Below are 25,253 nucleotides of genomic sequence, written 5' to 3' on the forward strand. Positions count from 1 at the left end.
TTACGAACTCGTGGAATGAGGTAATGTTTTAAAGTTGTATTCAGCCTATTTTAGTCTTGTTTGCCGACCTATAAGCGGCGGCGACCTGTTGAAACTCATTGTTAACTTAAGTAAACATGTGGATTTCTTGGGTTTGAACATTGTTGAAGTTCACATCTCAGCAATTATATAACAAAGGTCTGGTCATTTTTAGACATTTAAGTGCAGAATTCTTACATATTTACACTTTTAAAGCAACAGTATGTGTCTATTTTAGCTCAAGTAAACCCTGTAGCCTACAAGTCGTTTACTGTAGCATCCTTCAGTTAGCTAGCTTTCTCTGCACGAGTCGGACTGGGAGCTTGGAGCAAAGTTTTCGGCTGGAGCTGGCAAGTGGTTAACGAAACCGGGCTCAGCAGCCTCTTTGGACATCATGACAGAGTAATAGATATCAAAGAGGACGGAGGAAGCTAAGAGGAGAAAGGGTGACCGAGCATGAGGCCAGGCGAGGGTAAAACTCTCTGGACTGGGTTCTTGTCGTTAGCGAGAGCCGGTCTGAACCAATAGGTAACATTAGCTGGCTTGCTATGACCTCAATCACCTGTGTTCAGCACCAATCAGCAGAGAGATGAACTACAATTAGCTTGTCAGTGTAGCGGAACAACAATTCCAGCAGGAGTCGGTCGAGACGAGACCAGAACAAGAAGGAAAGGGAATATTGGATTTGCATTCATCAGGTGGATGCCAACCGTACTCCAAATGAACGTTGCTGCTGGATTTGTGAGATCATACAGAGAGTCCTCGTTACATCATTCTACAAAGACTCCTACTTTAGAAGATACACGCTAAATATAGCTAGCTTTGAGGACTCGTGTTTTTTACCTCTATCTGTTATATTGAAGTCATTTTAGAAAAGGATGTCTTCACAGCACTTGAGACGGGAGGAACCGATAACTCTCTTAAAACGGATATTCGGGCATGTGATGTCTGTTTTTAATACAGTTCCTGTCTGGTCATTTGTAATCTCGTAATCAGTTTCCATACGTGCTCCCCTGCAATTGTGGTGATCGGCATAACAACATAAAACGTGATCATCTTCATCCAGCTGGAACATGATATTTTTTTGACTTTTTTGACGGCAAAAAAAAAAATTGATGATCTTTTTTTCCATGGCTCGCTTGGCTGGAATGATTCATCTCAGCTTTTAGCACTAACCCATTACAGGCTTCACCGCAGCTCCAGATTTTGGACTATTATTAGCCTCTTTTCTCTAGGAAACAAGGTCACTCAAATAGCCTTGTCTTATTAGGCTGTCACTACTCATTTAGCCTTAAAGAAACACACATCCCGGAATGAAATGTGTCTGCATCGTACACTAAGTCCGCTGTTCATTTGGACATACCTGGCATAACGCCGTCACCATACGTTCGAATTGAGTTAGCGCAATCAAACATCCATTGTTATCATGCCGGCATAATGGCCTGGGATTGAAAGAGCAGAATCAAGTGATGCTACAGCTGCACAGCCCCTGCTAAGTGAAAGCAACTGCCCTATTTCTGTCTGGGGTTACAGCTCAGCTGTCGTCTGGGAGCAGTTCACCTCATGAACACTCCACAACGCCTCACTATCAACCCTGCCGTACCCTGAACCCCAGTTTTGGTGCCGGTTGCTCTGTTAACCGACCTTCAGACTGCCATGTGGCACAGATTATTTTGTCAGGCTTGGTATTTTCTTTAATAACATTACTGATCATACGTGCAGCCTCTCCAACAGGCTTACATCAGTGTTGGCGTCTCCAGCAGGCTAGAATCGATCAATTATCTAGGAGTTATTTTGAATTTAGGCTGGAGGCAATGCAATCCAAAGTTAGGTTTCCCAACTTTCAAAATTCTTCTCATCCTGTCATGCCCATATCCTTGATAATAAAAGACAGAAAAGACAGCCGTTCAATGTTAGCTTCAAGGAGTAAGAGGCAAAGCTATTCTTGTGGCTAGAGGAGAGAATAAGCCCATCCTAAACGGGGTCATCTCTATGTTCCCACATTTATAGGACATTTTCAAAATTAGGTCTTGTGTTCTTACATTTCCCTTCAATTTAAGCCCTATCCTCCTACAAGATTTTTAGGAAGCACTTTATAGTAAATGAATGTATGAATGAATGAATGAATGACTAATTTTATTTCGATCAGCAGCAGCAGAAATCGTCACAATCATTACAAGAAAAAAAAAAATAGGCTGAATCGAAATGGGTTAGGGTTAGGGGTTAGGTAAGGGTCAGGGCCTAATTTTGAAAAAAATCTTAGAAATATGGGAAGATAGTTACGCTCCCTAAACCAACGCTGGACTCTCCAACATCAATGTTAGCCTCTCCAACCGGCAAACATCAATGTTAGTTTCTACGGCAGCAAACATCAATGTTAGCTTCAATGGCAGCAAACATCTACCTCAGCTTTTCCGAGAGGCTAATATCAGTGTTAGCTTCTCAGACAGGCAAACAATGATGTTACCTTCTCCAACAAGCTAACAATAGTGTTACCTTATCCAACAGGTTAGCCTCTCCAACAGGTTAACATCAGTGTTAGTTTTTCCGACAGACTAGCACCAATGATAGCCTCTCTAAGAAGCTAACAATAAGAAGGGCCTCTCGAACAGGCTAACATATAATAGTGCATGTTATTTCTCGTCTTCCTTATTCATCATCTTCATTATCAGTGTTACAGCTCTGACTTCCTACCTTTTAAAGTTCGTCATTACTATTCTAGGACAGGATATATTTTCTTCCTCGGAAACATGTTTCTGCCATACAAAAAATCCTTCATGTCATCGTAAACTACTTTCTGCAATGAGGCCGCTGACTTGATTGTGTGATTCATGGGATCTTGTGCTACGCTTACCGATTTTGGTCCAAACGATTAGGAGTGGATTAACAGTGTACTACCACAGACACAAGCATGTAAAGTAGCATCCACAGCTGAGGAGAAAGGCCGCAGCGTGTGACCACCGGACAGATCAGGTTGCTATTATTAATCGTCTTGATGAGAATGGTCTGAAAAACAATCTGTCCCCCCTTCTTTGCCCCACCTGCCTTTCTCTGAACTGCCTCTCGCTTTCCGTTTCTCTGCCAAGTGTTTTTTTCTGCTCCTCCACTTTCCCCCGCCTGACACGGGACCGACCTTGGAACGGAGTCTGCTTTCTCATTCCACACTGCCCCTAAATACTTTGACAGTTTGAAGCCCTGAGTGACACTGGATGAGGGGAAGTTCTACACATAGTTATCACGCGGTCGAATAGAGGGCCCGTTCATCAGTGATGGACGTAGGCTTGAATCCGGTCCAGGCAAGCAATGTCACCTTGGGACTGTTACCTCATGGATGAACTCTTCTAGGAAGAATAGTCAACTGCTGCTGACTCTCACCTGATACCACAGGCCAGGACAAGCTTTCCCAGTCCAGCAGTGACTAACTGAAAGGGTCTGGAGGGCTGAGCCGGCACTATCAGGGAATTTTCACAGCATCACTTTTTAGACATCCTCTGATAACATCAAAGCATGACTATTTCTATCTCCTCGATAGCGCCGCTGTCTGGACCCGTGAACTGGGGAAGGAGATGAGTGTGTCAGCGTCGCGGGCGCCAACAACGGGCTCTGGGCGACACGGGAGCATGGGAGCAGGGCGTCTGGCTTCCCTCAGATGGGACCGGGGTTGTCCACACTTCACCAGTCACCCCGGTGTGAGTGCTGCTTGTCTGGCTCACCTGCGCTGACACGCTGGTGGATATGACTAGACACAGTTACTGTATGTGCAGTGTAGATGAGGGGTTTTCCTGTCTGATCGTACTGTTTCTGTAGCCTTTGGAAGGCTAGTATCAGACGCATTCTAGACTGACACCATCAACTCTTCTGATACCCAATATCAGTATTGTTTTGGGAGGATTTCCAAGAGACAGCATTTACCTTGGAACTGTATTATCCTTCATTATCAAGCTGAAGTAGCCTCAAAAACAGCATCTGTGTACAAAGTGAAGAATACTTAAAACTACACTCATGAAACTCCGTTTCAGCTGATAATTAATGTGAGGAAGGTTTTATTTTATAGCTCTCTTCAAAATCAAAGTAAAAAAGGGCTTCAGAATTCAAACAATCAATGCCAACATATCACACTAGTAACTCGACAGGTATTTAATAATTTAAGGAAAAGTTGATACAAATTTTTTTGAGTTGAAAGAGAAGATTAACACCACTCTCACTGTACATCTGTCCAGTTTACACACAGCTACGGCTAGCAGCATGTTAGCTTAACTTAGTATGAAGACTGGAAAGAGACAGACAGAGGCAGGCTAGCTGTGGCTAGTCTTGATGCTAGGCTATGCTAACTGGCTTCTGACAGTGTAGTAGAGGCTTTTGTATGACTTAATTTATTGAATTACACATTTTTAACATCACATAATGACTTCAGAGTAAAATCCCCTTATCACTGATAACACTAGACAAGAGGAAGATGATAGAATAAATAGTGACAATAGGCTAATATCAACAGATAAATAAAACCAAATACACAGTCACAACATAAATAATGAACTGAGGTACATCAAAATAATAGTACCGACTTCGATTGATCAGATTTTATTAACTGCATCACTGTCAGATGTCCACTACAGATATGTATATATATATATATAAATATATACACACACACACACACACACACACACACATATATATATATATATATATATATATATATATATATATATATATAAACTCTGACTATGATTACTGATACTGTAGGTCAGACAGGGACCTCTAAAACACTGTATCAGAGGGGGGTCATATTGACAGGTATATATATGACACATCAGAAGCATATATGTCACAGTAACTTTATTTTTTTTGACTCTGGTTTATCAATAATACCCACTCACAAAGTTCATCATCTGTGGAAAAACACACAATCAAGCAGCCAGATCTCCCCCTACACCCCCCACCCCCTTCGAGCTGAATTTCCACAACACTTGACTTGAACAACTCATCTGGCTCCACAAACCACACCAGAGAGCGGTCCCTTCGGAAACACCCAATTAAAGCAGTAAACACAAGCTTCCTCCAGGGGATCAGTCATAGGTGCCAAGGGCTGACAGTGATGTCAAACCACCGCGAAAAAACACGCCTACAATGACACGACTTTTTCGGTCCGTCGATGGGTTTTAATCAGCTCGCTCAGGCACGTCCCGGCGGCTGAATCCAAACAGCGAGAGTGCGCCCAGTGTAATTTTGTGGTATTGATACACTCGAGTCATTCCCAGACACTCTTATCCTCTTGAGGAACGGGAACAAGAGCAAACAGTCATCCGAGATCAAAGCGGAGGGTAATGAAAGACAGGAGTTTGTCTAGAAAGTCTCATGACACATTCACTATTGCTGCAAGACCGCTGGAATAGTCACACATGGCTCTCAGAGGTGGTGCTGACAAACAATTTATTTTTCTCTCTCGCGTCATATAAAGCATTCCCTCCGACATCCCATCGGTTATAACAAACACGGAAACCCTGATTCACCCTCTGGCGTCACATCAATTACAACAATTAGCCGCTCTGATTGAATACGAAGGGGAGTCAACATTGTGGCAAAAGTCAATTATTCTGTAATATATTTAGAAAAACAAGCCGCGGTGAGCCGCATGCCATCGCTGACCTCACCGAGGTAAATACAGCTGCTGGGGGGGGGGTACAGCAGGATGCGTAAACAGGATGCATTACTGTACATACAAGATGTTTGTTACGGTGCTAAGTGGCATATGCGGATATAAGAGTTTCCATGCCTTCAGTGCAATAAGAGGCCCGTCTTATGCAACTGTGCTGTTGACACTGTGGATTTGAAGCGAACTGTAGTGGAGAACACCTGTCGGAACTATTCAAATCCCTCCACCGTTTTTTTGCATTTTGTCTTTATTTTTTTTTTTGCTCCAGGGGAGTGCAAGGAAGAGGATATGGTGAATTTGAATTTAGCTTTAGCACTACCTCATTGGACTGGATAGCTGAGCCCATGTTGAAAAGGGACAGTACGCCCCCAAAATCTAAATTCTTTTGGTGGGAGTTGTCAGGTTTTAGAGGTATCAGCCGCAGAGATGTCCGCCTTCTCTCAAATATGTTGGAACTGAATGGCAGTCAAGCTCGACAGCAACGTCTCTTTTCTTGGAAATAATGACCCGCTTACTCAAGGTAATCCACAGAGCTTGTCGTCAGCAATATGTACCTGAGATATGTCTTCTTTTTACATAAGGGTGCATTTGCTTTCGTATTCAGAGCCTTAAGACTATTTTTTTTTAAACGACTGAACTAAAACTGTCAGCTCTCTTGGCTGTTTGTGCTGCAATTATAAACACACACATGTACACAATGGCCTACACACTGTACACTCAGAGCTGGATGTGGCCCACATGGCTGGCCTTGTGCTGTCAGTCACTGTAAGGTCGGCCCTCCCTCCCTCCCCGCCGAGCAGCAGCTTACACATCACTTTCCCTCAAACCCTCTTGATATCAGCACACTGAAGCCTCTGGCCAACAACTTCCTGACACCAAACGTTGTTGGTGTTCCACTGTCGCTATGACTCAGTGGAACCACAGTCATTTCCCATGACATTTCTGTAACGACGAGGATCACTATCAGCTGAGCTGCTCGTACTCCCCGCGTCTTAACCTCTGTGTTCTGGCTCAGAGTCTCTTGAGCCGCTGCCCGAGACCGATTTACGGCATTTGCGGGACAATCAATTATTTAAATCGGTCTACAGTCAGTGTCAGCGACATGAGGAATGGCTCTCAAATGAGAAAAATGAGGCTAAGCACGACATCGCACAATGGCTCATGGTCACAGTTGTATAAATGTTTTGGATCGTGGTTCTGTTATTCAGGATGTCAGCCCGAAGTTCAGACGGTGGGTGGTATCTAATCAAGCACAAAACTGCGTGATTTTTCACTTCATAAAATATATTTAACCCCCCCAAAAAAATAACATCATGATCATCTGTAACGCCACCTCAATGAAAAAAAATAAAAGCAGCCGCGTGTTTCAGAGCCACAACTTGCGTATGAGGAGGCAATACCGCGCCCCCCGCTGAATACACATGGGTGTCTGCCAACAATAACACACGGTGGTGCCAAAATAAAAAACACTTTATGCCTGGCCACCTTGTTTTTTACTCCAGGTTGAGCCGGACCACCCCGGCACTCCAGTCCACTAGACATTCCTCGCACTTCAAGTGTTACCCATCAAATCATTACAGGTACTTTGTGGTAAGACGGCTTTATATTTTCCCCCCCCCGGTGAGCAGAGCAGTTTTTTTTATTAGTTGGAAGCTAAACATGTTGGATATGACATTCGATGCGTTCACGCGTGGAAGAAAAAAGGGGGAAATACCTCTGAAATGAAAGCGTGTTTAGTTTGCATGAGCTGGAATGAAACAGAAAAAGGATAAGTTACAGTTATAAGTCATAAGTCAGGAGGGGCACAAGTTCATTTTAACCACTACTAATGAGAGCACAATCAAATAAAAGAGGAATGTGCCTCAACTCAGAATACTTGGATAAAATATTAAAAACAAAACATTCTTAACATAGGAAGGATAAATTCAGGCTCTGTAGGTTGCCCTTCCTCCACTTCTCAGATATACGTGATTTTCTGTTCTAGTGTTTTTGTTGAATGCTTAATGATGAAGAATAAACTGACAATGTGCTAACATGGCTGACGATATGACATTGCAGATAAGGTTAAAATATCTTGCAAACATATTTATTTTATGTGATATTAATGGATAGAGATCTTAAAAGCTTTTATTTTAAGGCTAGAACTTTTTCTTCGCTCCAGCTCGGGAAAAAAACCTCCACGAAAACAAAACAACAACTAATATTCTTTCAACACTACACAGTTTACAAGCTGACTTTATTATTTCTGCCAGGTTATGTTTTCAGCTGCACCCTGTTATTTGTTTGTTTGTTTCTTGGTTGATCTGCTAAATGGATTTCCACTAACCTTAGATGGAGGGTACAAAGGGGACTGTTGGGCCTTGGCGGAGGTATGCGCTCTACCGAGGACTACTCTAGTTAAATTATTGAAATGTACAAAACCAGTATTTAGAGATTTTACAGGTCACGTGATGGATTGATTAGTCATAAGATGATTTTTGACTCTCATCCCCAACTCGACAAAAAACTTTGGGATTGCAGGATCAGTTAAAGCGTCAAGTTTGGGACTCAAAAATAAACTTTTCACATAAATAGCACCTTTAAATTATCATTATTAACCGTGGAAAACACATGATCACCACTGAAGAGTCACGCTACACGCTTAAACGCATATTTTTATGTACATTTTTCATGTCTTGTAAATAGATATTTCAGCTTTGGTTACATTCGCTGATGTTGTGATTCTTGCTGAACTCGGGGTGAACTGTGACGTCCTTGTGCACCCAGTGACATCACAGTCAACAGTATATATATAATAAACAAGATAAAGAAAGGATGGTACAGATGCTCGCTGCTGAATCTGAGCTGACTGAATGTTATGTAATATTTTCAGGCACTCTGGTCTTATTTGGTGTACACAGTCTATAAGGGATTACCCTGCTCACTCTCTCCCCCCATAATCTGCTGATGATGACGTTATACTGCAGCTCCTGAGCTCCAGATCTCGCGAGATTACGGGAAACAACCCAGACGCCCTCTCTCTCTCCCTCTCTCTCTCTCGCTCGCTCGCTCTTCTCTCGGCTCCCCCTCCCTTCTCCTCCTCCTCTCCCCAGCCCTCCCTTCCCACGCCCCAGTGCGCTGTGGGATAGTGGCACTATAAAGTATATCCTCTCTCGGAGAAAGATAAGAAGCCCGAGACAGGAGGGGGATGAAGATGGCGGACGCCAAGCAGAAGAGGAATGAGCAGTTGAAGCGATGGCTGGGCTCGGAAACGGACCTGGAGCCTCCTATTCTGAAAAAGAAGAAGACGAAGGTGAAGTTCGATGATGGCGCCGTGTTTCTGGCCGCCTGCTCGAGCGGCGATACCGAGGAGGTGCTCCGAATGCTTGACCGGGGCGCTGACATCAACTACGCCAATGTGGACGGTCTCACCGCCCTCCACCAGGTTAGTGTTAGCCCGCTATGCTTGTTGTCGTCAGTCGTTAGCACTGCCAGCATCTCTTGGGCACAAATGTCGGCTCGCTGCTAGCAACTGCTTGCCCAGGAACACCTGTCAAATGGAAGCCATTCTCATCCCGTTGTTTACCTACCTAGCACACCCGTCCTTTTCGACGCAGAGTAGCGTTAGAGATGAACACACCGACGTTCCCCCTCTGAGCTTGGTTATGGATTGCTTTAAAGCAAAACAGTGCTGTCTGTGTGTGCAGTTTACAGAGTGCAGAACCATATTCAGCGACAAAGTTTCAAACCTTTTGCTCCCAGGACTACTTTTCCATATCCCCACAGTCAGTGGGCGCAGTCTAATTGCTGAACTGCTGCAGTTCGGATTGTAACGTTTGGTCGCATTCTGTTGTAAATGACATTCAAACTGTGTTTTTACGCTTCTGTGGTACTGTTTGATAAAGCTAACCTCCGGCGTTACGATCGAGTAATGTCAGGGGCTGAACGTTAATGTTGTCATTGATTGAGAGACTCGTCCAGGTTAAAACGAAGGAATGGAAACGGTGGCCATAACCTGGCTAGCAGTAAAAGTCGTTTTGTTGATAAACCCTCCACCGCGACTGCGACTACTCTCTGGAGGGGAAGCAGGAGCTAGCTGGCGTTAGTTAGTTACAACGTCATTCGGTTGCAGGCTAATGTTGTCCTTGCGAGGCCTTAACTGTTACTACCTTTGCGTGATATTCACATTGTTGACAGCCGTGTTTGGCTTATTAGTTGAAAAGTCAAGCTGTAAACAGCGGTAAATGATTCCAGTGCAGTATTAGCCCAAGCGGGATGTGTGCTACGTTAGCAGGTCAAGCTAGCTGTCGTTAGCTGTTTTGGAGGTTTAGCTAAGGTTGATTCATTCGTTAGCTAGCTCGAGAAACTACGTCAGCGGACAGCCTTTTGTCTCGCAATTTGACTTTTGGCGACTGTGGTGTTGTTGGCTTAACCAGAAACATGTGTGTGTTAAATTCTTGGCTATGTGGCCGGAATGTAAGCGGCGCTAAGCTAACTATTCTCCCGCTAACTAGAGTAGCTAACGTTTCGTTTACTAGCTAGCCCCCGTTCTCTGAAAGCCAAATAATGAAAATGGCAGCCTGTTTTTGCTGTCGTTGGTGAGTAACGTCAGGTGCTATCATATGTCCGAGGCTTTATGAAACCGAGCAGGCAAAATGTCTGAACTAAAAAGATTCATTTAACACCGGTCACTGAATGAAATGTTGTAGAAAATAGTAGGTGCGGTTATAGAAAGAGGAGACCTGAAGTGGCGAAGCTGTATTCAATGATGTTTACTGTACATACAGTAGACGTGCTTGAAACGACTTCATTGTAATCTGTATTCAATATGACAAGGTAGTTTATGGATTCATTTATATTGTCTTCTACTCTGCAATGCTCCAGATGTGACCTCATCTCTCTACCATTTACTGTTGAAGGAGTAATACCTGGGTGATGTCTGTGGGATCCCTTTTTCAGATAGAAACATTTGATGTTAATATTGTCCACTGCTGTGAAATACTAGACTTCTCTCCAGTATTTAAACATATAGAATCGTTGAATCTCTCAGTGTAAAATGTGAAAAAGATCCTTGTCTGGATTTTTGTGTGTGTTATCTACCTTACAGGACATCAACCCTTCTTTATTATGAATAAATCAAAGTTGTTGTTGTTGGTGGAAACAAGTGTGTACACAGCTGAATGTATTGCATCAGCAAGGGTGCTTTATCCATCTATTGTTTTGGCTGGCAGGTGCTTAAATGACCAAAGGATTAGTGAAGGAATTCTTACATTAAATGTTTAATGCTAGCATAGATTTCCAGTGATGTCACCTCATTACTCATGCCCACATGTCTAGTCTTTGTAAGCCTCAGTACTGTTAAGTGCACCACCTCTCCACCTACTATGTTTGTTGTCCAACACTTTACACCCATTAAAAGTTTTAAAAGCAAGTTTTCTGAAATAGGTAATTTGTTTTTTCTTTTGATGATGAATTGATTCTTTTCTGCATGAATATTTCCTCAGTGTTTCATTAATGGTGTTGTTAAATCGGCCATTCTTTGTGCTCAGAGTCAGCTATAAGTAAATCTGGAATTAGCAAAGGCCCCCCTGTGCAAACTCATTGGGTGGAAACGTTGCCTTTTTTTGGGCTGATGTCCAGAGGTGAACTGGAGTGAGGAAAGAATTTGATTCGCAGTGCCGCTGTCCAGACCTAACCATCTCTGGAGACGAGAAGCCGCCGTTTATGTGTGTGGCCAGCATGTGATCCTGGGGGTTCGGGGTCTTTTAAAAAGGAGTTGAATAAAGCTGTTCGTGTTTAAAGCGCTAATCCTAGAATTGCAGCAAGGTTGAGCTGATGTTGGCTTTCTTAGATGAAGTGCAGAGGAGATGGACAGTCAGGGTCAACTGTTCTTGATGTCTTTGTCCATTTTCCCTTATTCATTTTTGAGATACAAGTCCAACGCAAGCATGGCATCATTTTGACAGTTGTTTTTTTTGCAACTTCCCTATTCGATTGAATGTCTGACCTCTGGCTTTGTTGTGAAGTGTGTCATGTTGTTACATGAGGACTCATTCCTCGCTGGGTGCAGCGATATCACTCCCAAACCCTGGTGACCGGTGCAGGGGTTATAAATACCACCGCCACAAGTTCTCCTAACTGGGTTTCAGGAGATGATACTAAGTTTGGATATGACTCACAGTCTGTAGCTCTGCTTTGTAGTGCAGTGCTGGCGTAATCTCACATTTCGGTGAGAGGTTGTCTTTTACGCAGGTCCAAAACCTTCTGTCGCTTTCAAAATGACTTGTTGCAGAAGGACTGGTAAACATGTTCCCTTCTGTTGTTGACTCTATGATGTGCTTCATGATGAAGACCATCACAGGCCCTCTGGCGCATATGGACGTTGTTATGAATGGGGTTTGGAGAATTAATACATAATTATCTGTGACATGATGCATGCAAGAACACCTGCGACTTTGTATAATTTTCTTGGTTACATTACCATTTTGTGATGTGATTGACTGAGACAGATTATCTCACCCAGACGCAGGCTGCGTGGATTCAGGTGAACTGGGGGGGGGGGCTTGCAGACAAGTGGAGATTCCAGATCTCGTCGGCTAAACTCGTCTCAGAGGGTAGCATTCCAAGTCCTGTCGCCCTAGCCCGTGCATTCCTCACATGACAGTCGCTGGAAACCATGGCAAAGCGAGAGCAGAGCAGACATTCCTCAGCTGTCACCTAAACCCCTCCCCTCCAGTCATTCTCCCTCTACCCTGCCTCTCCCCATACAATGCCAATGCCCAGCTGACTTCTGCCCACTGAGCTCCATCAAGGCAATTAGTGTGGAGGTAACCAGGGCTTGTCGCCTCACACAAGAAAATCTCCACGCTGACCCTCACCTGAACTTTTTTTCTTTAGCGACCGCGGCCCTCGCTGATCCCCAGGACCGAGGTGACAGGACTCAGCTCAGCTTAACATGTCAGCGTTGGGTATTACAATGCCTGTGCTCTGTTGACATTACACACCCTCATTATGGCCCTGAAGTCTATGAACATTATCTTGCACTGTCTCCATGACAACGACTCAGGGAAGGTTGCTAGTCACTTGTGTTGGTGGATTTGCATGTACAGAGTGGGAGTTGCATAACCGACTGAAGAGAGAGGGAGAGAGAGAGAGTCTTTGGCAGTGTTCAGCATGTTGAAATGAGAATCAACTTTATGAATCTTGTAATGGAGCAATTACAGAGCATGTGGCGGATGATGGCGAGGTGGCTGTGTTTCTTTTCATCCAGACCGACATCAGTCATATTAACACGTTACATAATTGCTCCGGATCTCACTACAGCTCCAACCCTGAGTGTCTCAGCTGTGGCACGCAGTTGGCCTGTGAGAGGAGCAAAAAAAAAAACCAGAAATGCCGTTGACATGTTCCAGTCCTCTTGATGAAGGCATCATGGCATCCTCTTACAGACCCTGAGCTCCTTGTCTTTCTTCCTGTGGGAGAAAATCCTGCCATCTCATGTGGAGAGGCCCCCTTTGGCTGAGACGGGCAAAGCATCACATTGCATTGCGGATCTCCCTTGTTGCTCTCACCTGTTTTGCTTGCCCACACAACTTAGATGCAGGTTGGTGATTTGTCGAGGCTTAATCCACAAAAATCTGACAGGCCTCCAGCTTTATAATATGCCTGCATAATAACTCCCAGATCAATGACTGTTAGATAAAGACTACCTACTAGGAATACATAGTTTGAGGCTGAGATGGAACACACAGCGCTGTTTTCAGTTTTTCAGCAGATTGTGGGGGTGTACAGCATGTGGCCTAAAACCTTTTGGAAAATGAGCGCAGATGACAAAACAATGCTCTTTTGCATGAAGGTTTAATTAGAAACCCTGCTGATATTTGTTGCATTCATGTAAAGAATTGTAAATCCACTGCTTTTGTGAGGATAATCAAACTCTGGTTTTCAGGCTTACAAATGGCGTTACGAGAGAGATGCAGGGTGCAGAATTAACTTTTTGTCCACCAGGCAAATGGTTAGTGAATGTTGAGATTCACCAGCCAATCAAAAGATTACCTTTTGTTGCTTTTTTGGCTGGTGGGTGAAGCAAATACACTTATATTTTACTGGCAGTTGGCTTGTGGCTGGTGCTTTATCTGTGCCCGGGAGATGGATTTACTGTTCCTGAAAGGAGAGATTTTGTTATCACACATTTGTTTTTATGATTAGCATGATTACTACTTATAAACATATATATATAAACATATTGTCCAATGTAAATGTTTTGTCATCACGCGGTCTGACTTTGAAGCACAGCCTATTATTTTATATTTTGTGGATAGTTTCGGTTTTAACCAGTCGTGTTCATAAACAACTTGCTTTTTTTCTTGCCGTTAGATCTTCAGTGTCTTCCTTATTGGTTCCCTGAGCCTTGTTTGCTGCCTTATGGATTAATGTCTATTGGATGAAGCCTAATGAAGTACATGATCTGCTGCTTTCTGCCATTCCCTGTTTTTTCTGGCCTGTTCTTGATGAATAATGTGACACACAAGAAAAAAGAACAGAAAGGCAAACTCATTGGCACTGGCAGTAGGAAACGAGTCATCTTTAGCAGGTCTATTCCTTCATTTACACACTAATTTTGGTTTAAAATGGTCTTATGACCTATTCTTTAGACACTGATATATGAGCAGCAGGATCTGATAAGCTGGAGCATTGCGTGTTATGCAGTACATGGTGTTCAGAAAGGACTACCTGTCTTGTGTAGAGCCAGCCTGTCTGTTTCTTTTGTTGGAGTCATGCAGAGAACTCGTCTCTCAGCTGCTGCACCTATGACATAACCAGCTGTAGAGTTATTGGCGGGTGAATGGGCCTCAAAGTCGACATGATGAAGTTAAACTGCATTAAAATGTTTGCTTAATAAAATAAAAATGTATTGTCTGGGATTTATGCGGAGTTATTCCAGTGTTTAACAGACGCCTGGTGCCCAGCATTTAATGACCAAACTCTCTTCAGACATCTGACATTTTAGCACAAGTCTGCTTTCACATCACTTTTCTTGCAAAACGTTGCACGAGGCGTCTAGGCTCTTTGTTATGTCTTAAGGCCTTTGTACAGTAGCAGCAAGTCACTCATGCATTTCTAACATAGAAGCAGAATACATTAAGATGCGACTTAATAATTCATGGACTGGAATCTAGACAGTCTAGATGTTATTGTTCTTTGTCTAGCAAGAAAAGTCGACTGCCATTGCACCTTGAATATGATTAACCATTGTCATATTTTGGTTTTATACTTTGGCTAATATTTACATCTAGATATTGCTAATAACACATTTTTTTATATTTCTTATTCAGCCTCTTGGTGCCTTTACCCATAATTGTAATGAATGATTAGTTTCTCAAACAGTATCACTGCCTTGAGGGTACAGTAGAGGAAATATTATTGCATCATGATATAAATAACCACATGAAACAAAACAGGTCTTGCAGAAGTAAACTGTGGCCATTATCTACTGAGTTCAAACAGATGGCAGGAGCAACATTAGAAATACAAGATAGAAAGCATCTGTGGATCAATATGGATTAAAGCCAGCCGAACCCTGACACGACAGCAGAAATAATAGTTGATAGTGGACAGTGCAGTTAGATTAAAAATGTTCTCATGTTTTCTGCCCTGCTTCCACTAAAAAAATCTGTCAGCAGCAGGTTTCAGTGCAGTGGTTGAGTAGCACTGAAGGTGTTAAAATGTGTGCTGAACTTTACACAGCGAGCACCAACAACACTGTGTTTGTTTACATCAGTGTAGTAGTGCTGTACATGGACTAATATAAGACAAACATGACGCCCTGAATTTAACTTTATACAAAGAAGTATAAGCTGTCCAGTGCAAAGCTGAATTCCTGTCTGCAGTGAATCACATAACTCTATCATAACATCAGCGTGGTTGATGACTGAGAGCGTTTATTTTAGAACAGAAGCCCCGGAAATGCATATTTTACCTGTGTATAATTGGCAGGTCTGTCCTTGTCATGTTGGCCTCGCTCACTGTTCCATTCAGCCCTTTCTACCAACCCCATAATCAACAGCAGGAAGTCCTTGTGGTGTTTTTTACGCCAATGCCGTGCAACATGCCAGGTCATCTGCTGATTGGGACACGTCAGTGTTGTTTCCTTGTACACTGTGTCATGGGAACATGTATGACTTTGAAAATAGGTGGCTTCTGTGTGAGCTAATTGGGTTGGAAAAGATGGGGCGTGACACAACTGAATCGGAACAGTGTAGTCCATTCGTAAAGGTAGTTTCTTATTGAAATCAATTCATGTTGTTTTGTTCAACAATCATTTACAGCACCTGAATGTAGCATGTCAGGGTAAATAGATACTAGAGCTGCAACGATCAGTCGATTAATCGATGAGTCTGTGAAAAGAAAATTAATTGACAAGTATTTTGGTAATTGATTAATGGTTTCAGTCATTTAGATGGCCTTTTTTATCTTAAGTTTGCTGAAAGGTTATACATGAAGCCGTTAAGCCTATAATGAAAGGACTTGAGTATAGTATTAAAAACCTGCATCGCTAATTTGATTCCAGTCTGGGTGGATCCTTTGCATCCCGAACTCAATGACACCACTGTGTTAATGCATAGTGGGGATAAAACGCCAGAGGCATCCCCACCAGAGGATCTTGAACAGTGAGGGTTCTCTGAAGTATTTCATATGAGCGTTGCTGCAGGTTGGAACTGGTTCACCTGGGGTCGTAAGGAGAATTCCTCAGTAGAGAAAACCTGCTGCCACGTATATGCGCTGACTTAACAGCAAGGCTACGGACACGGACTTGACCTTGTAATCATGCATTGCCATAAAATGGCAGTAATGCTATATATGAATACAGAAAAACAGAAGTTGATTTCAAACAAAATGCTGCCATCGCTTCCTGTCTGCTGAATTTGTTTTGATGAGATGAGTGTGTGTGGCTTTGAAGGATTTTGTCACACATACATGAAGTTGTAACTCATCTTTTTACTGTGGAGCAATTTGAGAGAAACCTGCCAGGTGCCAGATTAATGCACACCACTGGCTTTCCTGTCTGCCCCCACGTTTCTAAGCCTCGCATAGTATTGAACTGGTGTGAAATGTTTGTGGGATGACTTCAGCGTGTTTTTTTTTCCCACCCCGTGGCACATAGTGTCTGTCTTCCACTCAAGCCAGGTCTTCTCTAAGCCATCCCGCTGTTGTTTGCTTGGCGGCAGTCACATGCCTCACGCTGAGTGTTTTTTATGAGCTGTTTTTGAACCGAAAACACCTGGACACAGAGACTGTGAATTCCTCATTGTCTTACAGAGCAGCGAGTACAATTTAAAGCAGAGCGTGCATGTCCATTTGTTGTCTGTTGAAGGGTGAGGCTACATTCTTTTAATTTATGCTCAATGGCTGCATCTTCACAATGTACACTTTGTGTTATTGTTGGGGCAGAAAAATATAGAACCTGATATCTTAACATTATCCGTTGGTAAAGTTTGCTACTCATTGTTGCTCCCAAATGTTACAAAATACTGTGCTTTGTTTTTGAAAATGCAGCATAATATGTATTAAAATGATGCTTGTGCCACAATCTGTAAGAATAACATTGCACTGATGCAACATGTGCCTTTTTTAAAGTTAATATCAGACAATATATTGCTGCGTCTTTAGGTATAATACTCTTCCCTTACACTTGATTGGCATTGATTTGTATTAGCGCTGATCCAGGAGAGGCCATGTGATCAAAAGAAGCTACTGTTTGCTCTGATGCTAGCCCATTACTGTTCTTGTGAGTAAGCACATGCGAGTGATACTGCTCCTGCAGATAAATAGCGGTGTCAGTAAAAGGGTCTGGACCTTGACAGACTAAGTACTTCATCTTGTGATTCAGATGGACTTACATAAGTATGGCTTCTGTGTTTGCTAGAAGCAAATGTTCTTTCTGTTAGTATGTCTATTTTGTTTGAAATAATCCAAATGGTCAAATGTCCCTCACTGGGAGGAATATGAGTGAGCTTTTACTGACATCAGTGTGTCCTGCTGGTACCTCAGTGAACTTTGTCAACAAATGGCTAATGTGGTCAGCTCTCCTGAGAGCTCTTTGTGAGATTTAATAATATATATGCAACCACAACCAGTGTTAAAAATAACAATGCATTTGTTTGTCATAGAAAGGTAACTTAAACTGTGTGCAAAATAAGACCCCATAAAATAAATGAATGAAGAACATCATTACAGCGGCCACAAACAACATTTTCTCTCCATGTTTTATAGAGCATAAACGTCCGGTCACTGAGTCCAATCAAGCCGAGATGTTAATGGACTGTAAAATTAATTATTAATTAGCCACAGCCACTCAGGCAGCTGTATGAAGAACAAAGAAGTCATTACTATGCAGCGTTAATAAGGTGGCAAAATTACGATTCTCACGATGCAGGCCCTCAGCATTTCATAAATCATGTTGAGTTGGGGAGAAAAAAAAGGAATTTTGGTCTATACATTTTGATGATAAGCACCACTGTGCAGGAATTTCCTTCAGTGAATAATTGATCACTGGTTAATCATAAGTTGATGATTGAACACTATTGATCTAGAGTTGATCTAAGGCTGGTGCACTCGTATGTCACGCTGCTCATATTGATCATAAACATGGCTATCCATCAAATAAAGTGCGTGCTTACAATTTGCATCCATGCCCCCTTTGTGTCTGAATCAGGACAGTAAAATCATTTGAAGGACATTAAAAATGGATGCCCTTGCGCTACGTTTTCAGGCCAAGAACTTGGGAAAGGAAGAGGGGGGGCATTGCTCTTCTTTCCTTACTGAGGTGGTGATGGTAGGAGGGATCAGGGTGTTGGAGATTTCAGGCCAGAGAGGAACAGGAAGTGACTGTTTATTTTTCTCATTTCCTCTTTGAGGCTCCACTAGTGAGCCTGCTTCTTCCACTCCCTCTGCTTTTATAACTGACAGTATCCCAAGACAAATGTACACACATTAAAGAACACAGATATCTGCTCCTCCATGCTTAATAATTGAGCTAAACGAGGCAAAAAAAGTATGAATTATCATCTTTTGTATGACTTTTATGTGAGGAGTGGCGTGTTGTTGTCTTTTTGTAGCTGTGTTCCACTTTCTTTGAATTGCTTTGAATTTTATGAATGATTTAGTTTTGTTGTGGATTGGATTTTTGTAACACTGGCCAGCAGTTGAAAAGAAGAGAAAGTCTGTCATATTGGAAAGTGCATTTTTTAAAATCAAATGTGCACATACAGGTTTTTGTTCCAGTTGTTTACAAAACAAAGTTGCACTGTATTCATCTTCTTGTTGTCCGCTCAACACTGTGGCATTAGCTTTGGTTTTTCGCGTGACTGTGTGCTAGTTCAACGAGAATTGTGTTACTCTGTTGACGATCCATATTTGTGCTGGTAATGGCTATTAAATTGGTAGCATGCCTGCGGGGTAGACCCTGGCACCCACACTATCCATTTAACCTCCTGGGTTCAGAGCTTGTTGCTGTGAGTGGTGACACAGTGCCAGTACACTGGGGGACGAGGGGAGGGGAGCGTAGGGGAGGGTGTACTGTGGACCATTCTCAATGCCTCTTTAGTAGACTGACTGTCAGTGACTGCTGACTGAGCTATCTACTGTCCTCCGTATAGCAGCCTCCACATAAGGCTTCTATTATATGGAAATATCAACAGAGGTTGTATTCTGCCATCTCTCCGTGGCTATCTGACCTCTCTGCCTCTCCCCCCTCAGTGCCCCCTCTCGCCTTTGGACCCCTCACATGGAAACTAATTTGGCTCTCAAGTGGGGCTATTGTTTTGGCTGCTGAGCGAAAGCCCAAGTGAAACATACAGTTACAATCTCGCCGACATTTTCCCCCCTCTTCCTCAATCCTGGTCTTCTTTTTCCATGGGAATCCCAGGGCCATATATGGTCGTCCTCAGTAGCAGCAGCAGCAGCAGCAGCAGCAGTTAGAGCACTGAAGGCTGTGCGTATGTGTGTGTGCGTGTGTGTGCGTGTGTGTGTGTAGTCTGGTTACAGCTCCCAACAGGGCTCATCTAGTAGAAGGACCCAGCTGGTCGCCCTGCAGCGCTCTAACCCTCCCCCTCGTACCCTCTGGCCTCATGAACCCTGCCAATAGCACAGGAGCTGGGAGCTCTTTGTCTCAGGCGTAAAAACACACACACACACACACACACACACACACACACACACACACACACACACACACACAGATGTACACCACCTTACCGAATGGACATATAATGTAGATTCACTAATCCTCATATAAGCCTTTTTTTATTGATGTCTGGATTGTTGTATTTCCAATATATATATTTTTAATTTCTACAGCACAACTCTTCATTGTCTGGGCTGATCTTTCTGACACACACACGCACATGCAAACGCAGACCCATAACGCACTCATACTTACATGCAGGCGGTAAGAAGGAATTCCTTTTGTGGAAGTGGCTGCGCGCCTCTGAGCCAATGACGTAGCCCGTGAGGAGTGGCCAAAGCGCTGATGCCTGAAGCCCCAAGGCTAGGAGTATTACTTATCTGGGAATTTCTCCACTGGTATGTTAGTCCAGGGCCTCGCTGCTTACTGGTTCGGTGGTTACAGTGAGAAGTTGTATTTCTAGAGGGAGAGGAGTAAAGTAAGAGAGCGAGAAGCCTGTTGTGCTGCTTTGTTGTCCGTACTGTTGCTTCATATGGGAGAAAACCGGTCTTACCCTTTTGAGACAAACAAAAAAACTACTCCTATGTTATTAAGCTTTATTGTGGATGCCTTAAGCACAAATTCTGAAAGCCAACAAGCCTCCTTCTGTCTCCATTTTGTGCATGCACTGTTTGAGAAACCTTACACCATAATACCTAGATAATGTTTTGGCTTTTCCTGACAGATACTAGGGGGTTTCAGCCATCATCCATCTCACCACAGAAAATTACAGCAGTTTCACTCCCCCCACATCACACACAGAAGAAAACTAGAGAGGCCTTTCTGAAAGCGCCAGGCGATTGCAAGGGATGGCAAAAATTTGCAAGTGGAGTTTGTTTTTATGACGGAGTGTGTGTGTGTGTGTGTGTGTGTGTGTGTGAAATGTGTTTTCTTAGAAGGAATTGTAGTGATATCACCTTTCATTTCCGAACACTGTTTTTTGAGGGACGCTGTGTGTCTTGTGGTTGTGTTAGGTGCTTTGATCCCAGCCAAAGTCCCGATCACAATCAAAGTGAGACTGACTCAACGCCTTTTGCGGTTTGGGGTTAGAACAGCTGTTTCAGAGCAAAACAGTCCCCTCAGTCGGTGTGATAATCTCTTGTTCTATTGCTGTGTTAGTTATACATTCAGTGAACCTAGCATAATCCAGACATCTACTCTAAGAGTTTATTTTGTTTATTCAGTTGAAAGTTCAGTTGTCCTTATGAGAACTGTTAACAGTGAGGCCTGTGGATTGTCCTGAGGAATCTGGACATTGTTTCTGAAAAGATGCGTCTCTGTTGAGTTGAGAATGACGGCATTCAGTGATCGAGCACCACAAACCAAATTCCATTCACCACCATGGGCAAATACAGCCTGAACCTTAACTATGCGCAAGGGTAGACGCCAGAAGGGATACGAGGGTGAAACTATAGATATAGCCTGACCACACTGAGCTGAACTCGTCATGGATGATAGAAATGTACAGTATGTCAACAATGTTGAAAATTATGCTCAGGGCAACACTCAGGCATGCTTGTTGTTTTCCGAACACATGTTTTTGTGTGTGGTACATACATGTTAATCATTGTTGCCTCTCCATAGACGATGATAATGAACCACATGTATAGATTTATGATTGAATAAGGTAGAGAGCAGCATAATTGATGCAGTCCCAGAAAAACCATAACATGAAGTCCTGTCTTAATGTGGCCTCTCTGGTGCAGTAGTCTATTTGAGCGTTTTGAGAATATTTGAACTTGAATTTGAACAATTGGTCTCGCTGATTCATTTTCCCGAATCAACGTATCGATTAATTGAAGTACTGCTGTGATGTGTGCAGTATTTATGGCCCCCTTTTTTTCTTCACAGCCAACAGTCTGAAATCAATTTGAGTAGTCAAAATATGCCCCCAGAGAAAGTGACCATATTTGACTGGTAATAATAACATGCCATCAAAATATACTGCAGCTGCTTCATATGTCTGATATTCAGTTCACATTAATGTTTTGATGAGCAGCCCCATCTGTGATACCCGCTGATGGTTCTCATGACATTTTGCTCCCCTGGTTATACCGCTGTCACTCACGGGCGTTATCGTGGCCATGCACCATTGACATTGTCACTGAATGGAGAATAGCTGCTAGCACAGTTGGCTTAGCTTGGCTGCCTGTGCCACTCTCCCAGCAGAAGAACGTGCAGCAGCTTTCTGCAGGGTGCTTGAGCTGGCCATCTGAGGGTGCTACTAAAGGAAGTCAAGGAGGGGAGGGGTCTTCAAGTATCTCCTTGATGTGGAGTGCTGCTAAATTAAGCTTGGGGCTCTCCGCACGATGGCCCAGAAGATAATAAACCAACCCTTTTATACACACACAGAAGCTGTACCCCCTTTAGTTGGGTGTTAGACTTGTCTATCTGAAGTGAAGCATGTGGTGCCACATTTTGGTTTTTAGATTAAAATTTAACTGAACTTTGAGTTGTCTTTGTATGACATATTCTCAGCGAACTGCATCTGGTATTTCTTTATGCTAAGTCCATTGTGTTGTAACTGATATAAATTATAGACTGTAATTAGTAGCAGTGTTGCGCCCAAATATTCGTACTAGGAGAACATCGTTTTTTACCCATAAAAGGTCACGAGAATCCTTCCAGTAACAATTAAAAGTCATGCCTGCAAGAGGTTTAAAAAAAACAAAAAACAAAGATGGAACCTCAAGATGCTCCATTAAACATTAGTTTTTTTTATGTTGTCTCTCCGTGGTTTGCTCTTTACGCTGCCTTCGAGCGCTATCCGAGCAACCCCTGTGTGCTTTAAAATGAAGTCTTTTCTCTATTTATTTATGTTTCTTACAAAAGCCTGACAAGCCCTGAACCCATGTTCCCTTTTTGGCTTTGTTGTCGCGGCAACAGGCCGGTCTCCTTTTCTTGGGTGCACGTCATGGGTACATTTTTGGGCCGGCTCCGAGGATGGCTTAGCCCATCTTCTTTGCGGTGCTAGCAGGGAGTAAGGCTTGAATTCCTCTATATTATTTCAGGATTAGACTGGTGCATATGATGGACGCTGTATTGTTTCTGTCCTAATCTCATCCATATTTATACCCACTGGCTTGGGAAGGTTTATTAAGTTAATCTGCTGATGGGGCCTATAATCAGCCACACGCTGGTGCAGTTAATTGATGAGCGTGTGAAGTTGGAGGTATGTATATGTCCCCGCTTTATGTACCTTTCTGTCTGAGGAATTTGTCGGCCAAGTGCAGCTTTTAAAACCTTGTCTTAATAAGAGTCAACACGAACAACCCTGACGCAGTATTTGTATATATTCAGAACTTATGACCACTATTTATTTAACAAGGTTCGGCCTGACAAACATAACAGTGTTTGCCCATGCCAACAGTGTGTTTTCCAGTTGTAAGGCCAGTATGTTTTTGTTTTTTTCGTGGTCTGTCATGTCGCCTTTCGGTGCTCTACATTAACTCTGGCTGGCTCGGCAGGTTTCTCTGTCCTGTTCTTTCATAAAGTGCCACTTGGGGCTAGTTCTTGCTTGACAAATACAGGCTGACCGTCCAGTCAGTGACGTCTGGCTGCTGTTTATTTTAATGTGCTCCTGTCGGCATCAGCTTGTAAACTAAGAAGACTCTTTTTGTCATTTAGAGGTAATGTTTTGAGTGGTTGGTAGGAACAGTCCTGTGCTGTGAAATCAGATTCCAAGTGGTCTGTTACAACCTCAAGGATCAAAACAGGCTCCAGTGAAGCCACTTCATTTCCACCATAAGATACCTTTACAGCACTGTTAAATGTGATGTGATTCACCTCCATGTAAAATAATTTCCCTCTTCAGAGTTTTCTCCCACTTGGTCTCGGTGGAATATTGCCAACTTATTTTAATGACTCCCACTTTCTGTGGATTATAGATTTTCATCAGATTGGACCTTTGACTCCCGTTGATCACGGTTCAAGTTTTTCAACTTCAATTAATTTCTAATTAGAGATTAGTGATTTTCACTGCTTTTCTTGCCCCACTAACAACATCCCACAGAGCCTAATGGATAAACAGAGTTTAATGGACATTGTGCGGCCTGCTCCTGAAAACAGCTCTATCGACCAATCAATTGGGGCATCCTGTGTCCATTGATCAGATTAGTACTTGATTTTTTTTCTTCTGCTGTGACGTCAAGTTCCCAGAAGCCTCGGCATCCATTAGGAGGTCCTTTTATCAGAAAGGGCAGCAAGGACTGATCTTGTGCAGCGACCTTGGTTTACTCGGATCTACTCTGTGTGATTTTTTTTCACTGTAGCAGAGAATTAAAATCACACATGCACTTGTGGAGCTCAGTGTCATTGAGAGGAGTCGTGCGATGTCTGGAGTAAATGGTAATCAGGTTTTTTCGCTCCTTAATATCAGCATCTGCCCCAAAAATCAAGTATCGGTTGCGCTCTCTTTATTGCATGTTATTGTCGTACTCTTCTTCAAGTGTGTAGTGTCATCCATCTTCTTGCCTTCGAGCTTGACAAGGCCTCCTCTCTTCTCCCCCTCTCACACACTGGCCAAACAGGTTTAAATGGCAACGTGTCTGCGAGTGAGTCATTACGTGTCTGAATGTTTCCCTGTGAGCACAGCACAGGTCCTGAATGTCACTCGGAGGCTGGTTACGATGCGTGGGACAGGATAAAGCCCACAGTGTTTTTTAGATAAAATTTAAATGAAACCTCAATTTCCATTTGAATCCACCTCCTGTACTCTGACTCACACCGCCTGCTGTTATATAGAAAATATCGTCTTTTTAGATTTTTATATATATGTTGTTTTAATTGAACCTCAGAGGTGAATCGCAGGGCAGTGTGTGGTTGCCTATACGTCTATACTGCCCCCTGCATAACTGCTCTTCTCTGCAGATCCTTGTCCGTAAGTTGAGGACTGTGCCCTCCATCATCAGCGCTTTCTCTCAACCATCTTCTTCTTTCTCCTGTCTCCCTGGCCACTACACTACAGGCTTCCACACTGGCACCTGTCAGCCACTGACAATTACAGCCATTAAGGGATTACCTTTGTTGGGCTCCAGTAGCTGCTGGGAGGAGCCAGCGGAGGGAAGGTGACGCACTGGAGAGGGAGGTCACATCCAGCACTGTGTTCGCCTTAAGGGGCTTGTTTCCATTCTTAGAGAGGGAGAAGACTTTGAGGAGATAATGTGTGTGTGGGGGTAGGATTTAGATGAGGGTATGGAGGACAGTTTTCAGATGAGAAGCAGAAAGCTGTAACAGTTCTTTTTTATGAGCAGTCAAAAATGAGAAAGACCAAACATCAGCACGGTGCCTCGCATCACTTCTTCTGTTAAAAGACGTACTTGAACACACCACAAAATCTACAGCAGTTACCTGAAAACCAAGACGCACATGTGTTTA

At 43.1% G+C, this 25,253-nt stretch overlaps 1 protein-coding gene across 5 annotated transcripts in view; it reads left to right on the plus strand.

Annotated features, from left to right (window-relative positions):
- Window positions 1-8,683: 8,683 nt before the first annotated feature.
- The window catches only part of ppp1r12a (protein phosphatase 1, regulatory subunit 12A), a 51,368-nt gene continuing 34,798 nt past the window's right edge, over window positions 8,684-25,253 (plus strand). For 2 of the 5 annotated variants that reach the window (XM_030440247.1, XM_030440248.1), the window contains exon 1: window positions 8,685-9,098. In XM_030440247.1, coding sequence (XP_030296107.1) covers window positions 8,862-9,098 — 237 coding nt within the window. In that variant the 5' untranslated portion in view covers window positions 8,685-8,861. Of the gene's footprint in view, window positions 9,099-25,253 lie in introns of all 5 variants that reach the window. The other 3 variants (XM_030440249.1, XM_030440251.1, XM_030440250.1) reach the window with 2 other exon arrangements.

Source organism: Sparus aurata, chromosome 14 (assembly GCF_900880675.1).
Source record: "Sparus aurata chromosome 14, fSpaAur1.1, whole genome shotgun sequence".
NCBI lineage: Eukaryota > Metazoa > Chordata > Actinopteri > Spariformes > Sparidae > Sparus > Sparus aurata.